This window comes from Saccopteryx leptura, chromosome 5, assembly GCF_036850995.1.
Source record: "Saccopteryx leptura isolate mSacLep1 chromosome 5, mSacLep1_pri_phased_curated, whole genome shotgun sequence".
Taxonomy (NCBI): Eukaryota; Metazoa; Chordata; class Mammalia; order Chiroptera; family Emballonuridae; genus Saccopteryx; species Saccopteryx leptura.
The window spans coordinates 156,547,490-156,560,161 of record NC_089507.1 but is presented as its reverse complement, the minus strand read 5'-3'; the positions used below and the strand labels follow the sequence as shown (position 1 = coordinate 156,560,161).

Genomic DNA, 12,672 nt, shown 5'->3' with positions numbered 1-12,672 from the left:
ATTGGTGGAATTTTAGGACATGTTTGTTAATCAGTCAGGAATCATGACATTTTGTTTATTCATTTAATGAGTGACTTATTGTACATGATGCTGTTGACTCTCCAGGAATCAGGCATTGTCTTGAATTAAGTAAAATAGAGGAAGAATGATTCTATTTTTCCTGGTTGCTTTCTTATTTCTTTGTGCTTATATTAAATAGTTCTTCTTGTCTTGACTCACTAGTCCCATTTTCCTAACCACATAAACACTGATGTTTCATTTGTTTCTGTGATTTTTTCCATTGCCTTGTGAGAATTGTGACTAAGTCTATTTTAAATATGAAAAGTATTTTAAAACTCAAGGTTTGCAATTCAAATATAGTTGTTGCAAGCTTGGTACTAAAATGTTCCCTAACTTTGTTATAGGTTACAAATCAAAAGATGAGAGTGTTTAGTTTTATTTTTGTAATTCTTTTCAATAGAAGGTATTTTTTAAGTGGAGTGATGAGTTGAGTAAAGAGAATCTCAAAGTTCTGTGGCATTCAGTGTTTTCTAATATGTTATCTTGTGTTTGCCAGTATCAAACCCATAAACTGGCATTCAGTAAATGTTTGATAGTTAAGGATCTTGTCATTGGTCCTCTTAAGTTTAGTTTCACATCTCTCCATTTGTCACTCCTGAATAGTTATTATCTTTTTTAATAATCAATGCTTTAATGAGACTTTCTGCCTATAGAATAGGAAAAATTAAAAGGGTATAGCAGATACAAGTGGATAGGATTATGAGGACATCTCTTAAGTTTTATGCACTGTCCATTTTTATGATCTGGTAATAACTGACCTCATTTATCTATAAAATGTAATGACTTTTTTTTTTTTTTGCGTGGGATGTGGGGTTTAGGTCCAGCAGTGGTTCCACCTCAGTATTACGGTGTTCCGTGGGGGGTGTATCCAGCCAATTTATTTCAGCAACAAGCTGCAGCTGCTGCAAACAACACAGCAAATCAGCAAGCTGCATCTCAAGCTCAGCCTGGACAGCAACAGGTAGAGGCCTGCCTTCATTCAGTTAATACTGGAAGTCTCTTTGAAATTCTGTGAGCTCCTTGTGTTCATGATCTGTGTCTCTTCTTTTTATTTTCTTCAATATGTAATCTATAGCATATGTGGGGGAGGCAACAGTCGGTTTACTATGCCATTGTCATTCTTTTGAGTTAAAAGAGCTGTTGTAATAATCATAATCTGCATGTCTTCCATACAGACCTGCTTTTGCCTGCTCCTGTATAGTTGGTAACACAAGTTTTGATTATGTGATTGTTTTTATCTAATTCATATTATATGAATTTAAAGATTTAAATGTATTCCATTTCCACATTTCTGTTGAAATCTCTAGCAATAAGTGTCGCTTTAGTTTTTTCCAGTTTTCATTTGGTTACTTATAATCAATTACTATTTTCAATATTAATACAGTTTTGACCAGAAGATTTCTGGGTATTTTATATTTTTAAGCACAAAAATATGAAATATTTTCACTAAAGGTTAGATTTATTCTTCAAACAAATTTTTTTTTAAGCAGGAGACAGAAACAGGAAAGAGCAGACATGAGAAGCATCAACTTGTAGTTGCAGCACACTTTAGTTGTTCATCATTTGCTTCTCATATGTGGCTTGGCCGAGGGGCTCCAGACAAACCAGTGACCTCTTGCTCAAACCAACAACCGTGGGTTTATGTCGATGATCCCATGCTGAGGTTGGATGAGCCTGTGCTCAAGTGGACAACCTCAGGGTTCCAGGTTGATGCTCTATCCACTCTGCCACCGTTTGTCAGGCCAAACAAAACGTTTTATCTCAAAGATTTTTTTTTATTTCACTACCTTTCTAGTACTGTTTTTGGTAAATGTAGAAACTATTGATAAGTATAATATTTCTATATATCAAATTCAATGTATTTCTTATACCGAAGAAGCAACTTAATGACAAGTATAGTGTTACTTATTTGTAAGTTAAATTTTATTCTTTATTGCCTTTAATATAGTTTAATACTACATTCATGTTTATTTGAAGCTATTTTCTGATTCAGTCCTTATAGATACATCAGTTAATAAAGTATTTTTTAACCTAATTTTTTTTTATCTTTAGGCAATCAAAAATATCACACTACCTGAATAATACACCTACGTGTGATACTTACTTATAGGATGGTCTTACAGTAAATTCCCCATATCCTGAATTACTTAAATATTTATTTTTGTGAAATTAATGTGTATTATGCTTTTATATAATTACTAAAAGAACTACATATTGCATACTTGACCAGCCTTAAGAGTTTTCACCTTGTTTTGATATAATCTTGTATTCTTTTGTTCACCCCAAGGTTTTCCCCAAAAAAGCAGGTTTTACTCACTTTTATTAAAGCTTCTGAATTCTGAAAAGTTGGTTCAATTTGAAGTTTTCACTCTACTACAAACTCATAACAGACTGTGTTTGTTTTCAGCATTAAAGATTAGTAAAACTAAAATTAAATTTTTTGTTTTCATCTAAGATTTTGCCATATTCCCCCCCCCCCCCCATAAAAATCTATCTTCTTTTGGTAACTTAAAGAGCATAAATACTAGAAATAACTTTTTCAAAAGACCTAGAGCAGGGGTCTCAAACTCAACTCAGCATGTGGGCTGCAGAGCAAGATCACAGCCGTTAGGCGGGCCGCACTAGGTCTACAAAAGGCAACTGTTACGCAACACTTTTCAGTGTCACATAACGACCAGAAACTGTAGTTCGCATCACAACTGCTGTTAACTAAGCTAATATCTAGCTAGGATGCTAGAGAAATGAAAAATACAAGTAGGCCCCTAGGCTTAATTTTATCCAAAATATTTTGAACTTCGTGGATTAGTCTGCGGGCCGCACAAAATTGTTCGGCGGGCCGCATGCGGCCGCATGCGCGAGTTTGAGACCCCTGACCTAGAGCCTCCATGATGCTTAATAGATTGCTCTAGTTGGCAAGTCCGTGATTATGTGTTTGATATTAAGTATTTTGTATTTTTTTGTTGTGAATCAACATTTCATTGCATGTAAATGTGTTCAAAGAATAATCAAAGGCTATTTGTGGTATATACAGACTTGTCCAAGATAAATTTATTTATCTCTTATTTTATAATTTCATTTTTAAGGAAATCATTTGTCCTTTGTAGGTTCTCCGTGCTGGAACAGGTCAGCGCCCTCTTACTCCCAATCAGGGCCAGCAAGGGCAACAAGCAGAATCACTTGCAGCAGCAAATCCAGCTTTGGCTTTTGGTCAGGGTCTTGCTACTGGCATGCCAGGTATATAGTTGGTTAATTGTAGAAATTTGAATAGATTTAAAATATTAAATGTAGACTGTCACACTGAAGAGTGAAAAAAATCAAGAGAAATTTTTTTAAAATCTTGTCTATCTTGCATTAAATTATTTAAAATTCAGATGCCAAGAGTTGAAATTAATATTGTTTATGAGACTTAATGACAGAGATGGAAAATATGTATTAGAATTCTCAACACAGCCATTTTTCTTTCTTTATGGAGTAAACTAGCATCTTTTCAATGCAGAATTCTCAAAGCAGCCCTTCAAGAAACAAAAATACGGTATTTCATTAAATATTTTAACATACCATTTGGTTCAGAAAATTTTTTTTCTTATTTTCCTCCTTAAAACCCTAGGTGTGTCTTATGGTCAGGTGTGTTTTATGGAGCGAAAAATATGGTAGTTGATTATAGAGTTGACATATGAGATAAAAACCTGTACCATTTGTGCCTTATAAGAATTTTTTTTTTTTTTTGAGATAGAGAGGGACAGACAGGAAAGAAGAGAGATAAGCATCAATTCTTCATTGCAGCACCTTAGTTCATTGATTGCTTTCTCTTATGTGCGGGGGGTGGGGGGGCTACAATAGAGGGAGTGACCCCTTGCTCAATACAGCAACCTAGCAACCTCAGGCTTCAAGCCAGCGACCATGGGGTCATGTCTACGAGCCCATTCTCAGGCTGGCAACCTTGGGTATTTGAACCTGGGTTCTCTGCATCCCAGTCTGACGCTCTATCCACTGTGCCACTGCCTGGTCAGGCAAGAATAGTTACTTAATTAATATTGAAAAGCTTGAATGTAATATTTTTTACTTTGAACCTTTTTCATTCTTATTTAGCCCATTCATAATATTTTAAACTATTATGTTTATAATCTAATAGCAACAGTGTCCAATATACTTATGAAAAGCTAATATAGAGGAAATTTTTAAATTTCTGCTCATTGCCACAGTACAACTTTTAGAAGGGGCCAAAAGATACAGTTTTGTTAAGCATTATTTTGTAAAACTAAATACCAAATTACTACTTTAATAATAGAGGAAATTATTTTTCTTAAGTCAGTAAAAGCAGCACTGGTTATGTTTTTAAAGTGAGATGTAAAGGCTACATTTGAACATCTGTAGATAATGCATCATTTTCTATTTTACTCCTTCATTCACTCTCTTTCTGAAGACTCATCTTTTAAGTGTTCTATTTTTCTTTACTTTTAGTATATGAGTAGTTACTCCAACTATACAGATAATCAGTTACCATTGAATTGTAATGTAGTTAAATTTTCTATTCAAATCATTTATGAAATATGTTTATTGTGTTGGAAAACATCCTGCCTTTGATTGAGGGTTTCCTTTATGTGTTAAGTGCTGCTGAATACTTCTGTTGTGAGGATTTTTGTACCAATTGCATTCATTCTGTTCTCTTTGAAATCTTTTTTTTTTTAAATATGGTTAACATGCATTTTTATTTTTCCTGGGTTTTTTGTTTTTGTTTTTGTTTTTTTTGAGACAGAGAGAGAGTCAGAGAGAGGGATAGATAGGGACAGACAGACAGGAACAGAGAGAGATGAGAAGCATCAATCATCAGTTTTTCGTTGCGACACCTTAGTTGTTCATTGATTGCTTTCTCATATGTGCCTTGACTGGGGGCCTTCAGCAGACCGAGTAACCCCTTGCTTGAGCCAGCGACCTTGGGTCCAAGCTGGTGAGCTTTGCTCAAACCAGATGAGCCCGCACTCAAGGTGACGATCTCAGGGTCTTGAACCTGGGTCATCTGCACCCCAGTCTGACACACTATCCACTGCACCACCGCCTGGTCAGGCTCTTATTTTTTTAATTGAGTTTATTGGGATGACATTGGTTCACAAAACCTTAGGAGTTTCAAGTGTACAGCTCAGTAAAACATCATCTGCTCATTGCATCATGTACTCTTGCCTTAAGCAAAGTCTCTTTCTGTTCCCATTTCACCCCTCTTTACCCCCCTCTACCTGGCCCCCACTCCCATTCTCTCTGAAATACTAAGGTTTGGCTTTACCATCTTTTCTAGGCCTGTGGATAAAGAAAAGATGTTAATACTGCTGTCCCTGAAGTACAAATGATAATCGAATGGGGGCATTCTCATTTTCTCTTTTTTACCCCAGCTTCAGAGGAGCTACTGTCCTGAAACCATTATGGTTAGAGACCCTGGCAAAACAGCCCTTTGAGAAGTGGACTATGAAACTTAAGTTGTAGGCACATTGAGGGACATGGAGATGGAGCTAAAAAGAAATGAGCTAGGAGTTAGTGCGAGCCATTGCTAAAACTCCTGGGTTTCTTTTGGGATTGTGCTACTGGTAGAAAAGGGGGAAGAGCCATGGAGTACAACAGTCCTGCCTTAATAGATTCTAAATAGGACCTTAATTGAAGAGAGTGCTTCTGGCCTATTTGCTGCTGCCTGTAACTATTGCTAATCTTTTAGGCTCTTGTTGTTGTATTTATTATGCATTTCTTATAAATGCTTTTGCTCCGTTTCTTCATGTTCAGCTCATTTTTTTATTTATCAAAAACATCAAAATATTTTGTTCTTAATTAACTTCGGTCTCCTCAAAATTCTTATATTCTTCTCATTCTATGAGAGAACCCTTTATTGCTTTTTTATTTTGTTCAACAGTGAACTCTGTTGATAATCCTAAAAGAAAACCACCTTTGATGCAGTATTTGTCTAAAAACAGTTGACTATATTTTTAGAGGGATGATAAAATTAAAAACAGGTAGAACGTTAGGGGGAAAAAAACATTATTTTACCTAACCTGAGCCACAACATTGAGTCCCTTTATAAGTATAAATGTAAAATCTATTCTCATAAAAGGGGCCTTGCTATAACTAGTCTTTGTATGCTCGAGTGACTTGATGGCTGTTAATGTGATTTCCTCACTCTAAAACTTGACCTGATGCCTTGTTTACTTCATTCTGCCCAGGACTATGATGAACTACTGTATTTCCCCCATGTATAAGATGCCCCATGTATAAGACGCATCTTAATTTAGGGGCCCAAAATTTTGGGGAAAAATGTATTACATAAAGTTATTGAACTCAAATTTTATTCATCATAAAATTAATACAGTTCCCATCCATTAGCTTGTCCTTATCTGTGTCTGATGACGAATCACTGTCTTTATGTGTTGCCTCGTCCTCAGTTCCATCTATGGCATTTGAAATGCCACAACCACTGTATAAGACGCACCTGGTTCTTAGACTCCAAATTTAAAAATAAATAAATAAATAAAAATGCGTCTTATGCATGGGGAATACAGTAATTCTCACTTTCTGTATTTAAATTGTAACATTGATATAAAGCTTAATGTGCTGATAAAAGAGCTAACTTGAGAAAATTAGGGTTTTTTTTGTCTCAGACAGTCCTTAACTTTTCTACCTTTTATCCTTCTTTAGCTTTCCTATGCCTTCTCCCTGGTCTTCCTACTGTATTGATTATAGACTTTAATCCACGGGTCCCCAAACTTTTTACACAGGAGGTCAGTTCACTGTCCCTCAGACCATTGGAGGGCCGGACTATAAAAAAAACTATGAACAAATCCCTATGCATACTGCACATATCTTATTTTAAAGTAAAAAGCAAAACAGGAACAAATACAATATTTAAAATAAAAAACAAGTAAATTTAAATCAACAAACTGACCAGTATTTCAATGGGAACTATGGGCCTGCTTTTGGCTAATGAGATGGTCAATGTCCGGTTCCATATTTGTCACTGCTAGCAGTAACAAGTGATATGACGCGCTTCTGGAGCCGTGATGCATGCGTCCCGCATCACCGGAAGTAGTACTGTACGTGAGCGACGCTGCCACATACAGTACTCCAGGAGCACAGGATGCTTCACTGACCACCAATGAAAGAGGTGCCCCTTCCAGAAGTGCGGTGGGGGCCAGATAAATGGCCTTGGGCCGCAGTTTAGAGACCCCTGCTAATCGTTCTGCTTGATCCGGTGTGCCATCTGTTGTTGTCAGTCTTATATCTTCGTCTTTTCTCTCTGCCATCTTCTTTCCTACAACCACTGTGCTGATTAATCTGCCTCTTCATCCAGAAAGCTTTCTATGTTCCTCTTGGGTTCATTGTCAAAATTTATATTCTACCCCACAGTTCTTTTAAGCCTTGCCTCCGTGATTCCTTCACAGTAGCTTTACTGTTGACTCAGTTACAACTGCAAAGTATGACCTCTCCTCTATCCTTATTTTTCTCAGTTTTTGTGGTATTTTACCATATTGACTATGTCCAACTCTCTGCAACTCATCTCCACTGTCACTTGTGTGATACTTGACTCTTGGTTTAGTCACCTTTCTCCTTGCTTTTTACCAATGAATCTGCAGATAAATATTAGAAACTAGAATTAATATTTTTGGATACAAAAAATCAATTGGAAACTCTTGTTAACCAAAAGCATAAGTTTGAACATTAAAGATTTTAAAAATAATTATTTACAGCAGTAGCAAACACCTAAGAATAAATCTAACAAAAAAAGGTGCTTGATTTCTATGGGAAACAACTTAGTTCACCTAAATAAACAGATACCGTTGGACAACTCAGTATTTTGAGCATGTCAGTTATTCCCATATTAACTTGTAGTTTCTTTTCTTGTGTATTTTTCTGAAGCTGGAAACGGGGAGAGACAGACAGACTACTGCATGCGCCCGACCGGGATCCACCCGGCACGCCCACCAGGGGGCGATGCTCTGCCCCTCTGGGGCGTCGCTTTGCGGCGACCAGAGCCACTCTAGTGCCTGGGGCAGAGGCCAAGGAGCCATCCCCAGCGCCCAGGCCATCTTTGTTCCAATGGAGCCTCGGCTGCGGGAGGGGAAGAGAGAGACAGAGAGGAAGGGGGGGGGTGGAGAAGCAAATGGGCACCTCTCCTATGTGCCCTGGCCGGGAATCAAACCCGGGTCCCCCGCACGCCAGGCCAACGCTCTACCACTGAGCCAACCGGCCAGGGCCTTAACTTGTAGTTTCAATGCATTCCCAAATAAAAACTTTTAACAGTTTCTTTCTATAGTATTTTAACAGCTTGTGCTAAAATGTAATGAAAATGCAAAGGATCAAAAGTAGGTTTACTCTAAAGCTAGAGTTAAATTACTATATAGAGACACAAACAGAGCAATGCAACAGAATAGAAGCCTCTAAAGAAATGGGCACCTAACAGTAAAGAAAATAATACTAAGGAGAAGAGTGACTTGTTTTATAAGATGAAACACGACTAGTTGACTCTGAACAATGCAGAGGTTAGGAGCCGACCACCTTCCCAGTCAAAAATCCACATAGAACTTGAGTGTCCTTCAGCACACACTGATTCCCACTCACTTTAGTTGATTGGGAAATAAAATGAAGTTGAACCCTTGCCCTAAACTGTGTTTAATAGTTCCTTTTGGATTTTAGACCTATAAGTGAAATATGGAATTCTAAAGCTGTTAGAGATAATATAGAGAAAAAATTATAAAGGAAATAATAGGTTTGACCCCATTACCTCAGAAGCCCTCATTAAGGGTGATTGAAGGTCAGGCTAGGGATAGAAGAAAATATTTGCAATACATCATCACTCCTAAATAGTTGTAACTAAAATCCAAACTGTTCCCATTTTGCATCGTTTTCATTTTTTGGCAAGAGATTCAAAACAGTCATGGGTTAGGAAACACTTATTCACTCATGGTCTTTCTTTTTGCAAAATAAATGTGTTTTGTAAAAGGATTTGCCAACATGCCTGGTTTATACGTATTACTAAATAATTATAAATAAGCAAAATATTATGGCTTTTTTGACTATCTACTCCTAAAGCTTTGAGTTGTTCAGTCTCTTCATCGGAGAGTGCAGCCTTTGAAGTGGTCAGATGGTAAGCTTCAGATGGCTGATGGAGCTTTGGCCAGATTGCCAGAGATTTCAATTCCAGGTTCATCAGGAACTTGAGTCACAGTACCTTGGCTTTCTTCAACAGCAGAGCCATCAAAGATGTCATCAAGTGTGTCATTGGTCATTTCTTCAGTCATTTCCATTTCATGTTTTCCTTCTGGAAATTGTGCAGTGTTTATAATATCTTCTGTGGATGGATCTGAACCACCTGCGTTGTGTGCTGTAGTAGACGTTTTGCCAGCCATGTTCGTCTGGGAGTTCATCACTTCTGTTGGTGTGGACAGAGAAGTGACTTTTGAACTGAAAGCAGCAGTTCCTGTTTTCTGTTTCTGTAATTGTACAAGCTGTTTGGCTAAAACTGCAAACTTCTTTATCACCAACTTTGGCCATTTTCTTAATTTCTGATTTCAGCTTTTTTTCTCGTTTCTTTAAAGGTACTGCATCTCTGTGTATAGTCCTCTGTGTACATGGAATCTCTCAATTCTCTTCCTTTATTATATCATTTATAGTTTTCTTCTTGAAGAGAGATGCCCAGGGATCTGCCCAGCTCAGTCCGGGTCACACAACTAGGAAAGGACAGGCCTTGGAGGGTTTGGGGTGGTGAAGCCAATGGATAAGAGAAAAGGGCAGGGTCTCCAGGCAGGACCTGCAGAGGGCAGTGTATGCAAAACCTGCTGGAGCCTAGTTGCCCAGATTGGCCAAATTTAACAAGTCTGACAACAACATCAAGTACTATTAAAATCATGAAGCAGTGGGAACTCTAATACAGGATCCTCGGGTTACGATAGTCGTCATACAGTGTTTCAAGTTTACGACACTTCCACAAAAACTTTTAAAAATTTGAGACGTGTTTCGCTTACGCGGTTAGCATCGTATTTATGGACTACGTGGGTTAACTAGATTGGTTGCACGTGGCCAAAAAATACACAGTAACACAGCGAGCATATGAGTGAGGGAGTTGGCTTACCTATGCCATTTTGAACTGTTAAAAGCACAACTGTTGCATTTATGTTAGACTGGGTTGTTTTTTGACTTACACCAAAAGTCAGGTTACCTAACTGTCCTAGGAACAAACTGTGTTGTAACCCGAGGACCCCCTATGCCAAGGTGGTAACTGTATAAATTTGCAAAACCACTTTGAAAGTGGCTTGGCCTTATTGACCGTATTTGAAATTATATGCATACTCTATGACTCCGGGTCAACTATTATAGATGTATATGTTAGATGAGAGAAATAATGCACACAAACACTCCAGGATACACGTACAAAAATATTTATAGCAGCATTGTTGACAGTAGCCACACATTAAGAACAGTGTAAATGTTGAATGAATAAATGCATTTTGGTGTCTATCCAATGAGGTGCTATATAATAATGGAAATGAAAACTAGGAAAGTTTATAGACAACCACTTAAATGAATCATACATAAAAAATTTTAAATAAACTAACTGATTGCTTTTGTTGTAGATAATAAAATAGTGTGTAACTAAGGGAAAGAGAAGGTTGTGGTAGAGCCAGGGACATAGGAGAGGTAGGTCTTCTCTATTTCTTGACTTGGATGGTGGTTATAATTTTTTGTGTCATAATTATTAATACTGTATTATTTTTTTTTACTGTGTTTTATTTCACAATAACAAAGTTTTAAACAAAAGGTATTGTGTTCTGCTAATAAAATACATTCTCTAATTCAGAAAAACATTATTTTTGCCCTGGGCGATTAGCTCAGTTGGTTAGACTGTCATCCCTAAGTGACAAGGTTGCAGGTTCAGTTCCCTGTTAGGGCACCTACAGGAAGCAACTGATGAATGCCCAACTAACTGAACAGCAAATGGATGCTTCTCTCTCTCTACGCCCTTCCTCTCTGTCTCTCTAACATCAATAAATAATAATTTTTTAAAATTATTCTCAATACCCCCTTTTTTCTAGTCCCCCCCCTCTGGCCTTTTTACAGTAAAGATCCTCAAAAACATTGACTGTACTTGTTTGTGTTCTTTCACTTTATTCTTCACTAAACTTGCCAGTTTGGCCTTTGTCCGATACCAGAATGACTTCCATGTTGCTTAACTCCATTGCTCAGTTCTCAATTCTTTTTTTTTTTCCTCTCTTTTTTTTTTTTTTAAGCTGGAAACGGGGAGGCAGTCAGACAGACTCCCGCATGCACCCGACCGGGATCCGCCCTGCACGCCCACCAGGGGGCGATGCTCCGCCCTGCACGCCCACCAGGGGGCGATGCTCCGCCCATCCGGGGCGTCGCTCCGTCACAACCAGAGCCACTCTAGCACCTGGGGCAGAGGCCAAAGAGCCATCCCCAGAGCCTGGGCCATCTTTTGTTCCAATGGAGCCTCAGCTGTGGGAGGGGAAGAGAGAGACAGAGAGGAAGGAGAGGGGGAGGGGTGGAAAAGCAGATGGGCGCCTCTCCTGTGTGCCCTGGCCGGGAATCGAACCCGAGACCTCCACACGCCAGGCCGACGCTCCACCACTGAGCCAACCGGCCAGGGCCCAGTTCTCAATTCTTAATGGCTTTAACAGCATTTGACATTGTTGATCACTCAGCCTTCGTTGAAATTGTTTTTTATTTGGCCTTCAAAAGATCACATTAATTTGTTTCATACTGGCTGTTCCTTCTAAGTCTCTTTCCTTCTTCCTCTCCTCTCCAACCTCTTAATGTGAAGCACCCTCCGTCTGTAGATCCCCTTTTTATTTTCTTGGGGATTTCATTCTGTCTTATAGCTTTAAATATTATCTTTATGTTGACAACTCCCAGATTTATAATTCCAGTGTGGACCTCTCTTCTAAACTTTAGAGTTGTATATCCTATTTGGCATCTCTAGTTGGATATCTTATAATCTCAAATTTATTGCTCCATGAGGAATTCATTAATTGAGGAAGGGGCTTGGAAACTTTGCATTCCTGCTTATATTTTGCTGTGTGTATCTATCTCTTCATTTGATTGGTCCTCCTAATTTATATTTATCATAATTAATTACAAAAGTCAGAATTATTGTGTTTAATTAAAAACAACCTTTGCATGTGAAAATGCTGGTCTTGGTGGTCTTAGTGTTTCAACTTTATCTAAGGTTGTCAGACTGTTGATCTTTAGTTCTTATTACTGTATAAGGCAGCCTTTCTCTGAGTTCTGGGAAAAAACTAAGCCCTGTTGACTTAAAGTATCAACTGTATATAGTTAATTCTCTCCTATGCATCTGCAGTGATACTTACTATGTATCATCCTTGGGGGAATTGGCAAAATAGTCATTTTCTGTTCTGTGGTTCCAATGAGGAAGCCCCACTGTGAGAAAGGTTGTTAGGAGGTAAACCTCATTCTCCTCTAATTCGGAATAATGCAAATTGTCACCTGCCTTGTGTTCAAGGCTATGAAAACCTAATGTCTACATGATTTTTGTTCAGATTTTAGCGGGACAGCCTTTACAGATAGACTGTTACCTTATGATTTTAATGTATCTGTTTATATCAT

General features: G+C 38.0%; 1 protein-coding gene and 1 pseudogene across 12 annotated transcripts in view; one reads left to right on the top strand and one right to left on the bottom strand.

Annotated features, from left to right (window-relative positions):
- Positions 1-12,672, top strand: part of PUM2 (pumilio RNA binding family member 2) — a 103,024-nt gene that overhangs the window by 50,164 nt on the left and 40,188 nt on the right. For all 12 annotated transcript variants that reach the window (XM_066386250.1, XM_066386247.1, XM_066386244.1 and 9 more), the window contains 2 exons: positions 879-1,021; positions 3,165-3,294. In XM_066386250.1, the coding sequence (XP_066242347.1) occupies positions 879-1,021; positions 3,165-3,294 (273 nt within the window). The remainder of the gene's footprint in view (positions 1-878; positions 1,022-3,164; positions 3,295-12,672) is intronic.
- LOC136405630 (charged multivesicular body protein 2b pseudogene) lies at positions 8,751-11,252 on the bottom strand (annotated as a pseudogene).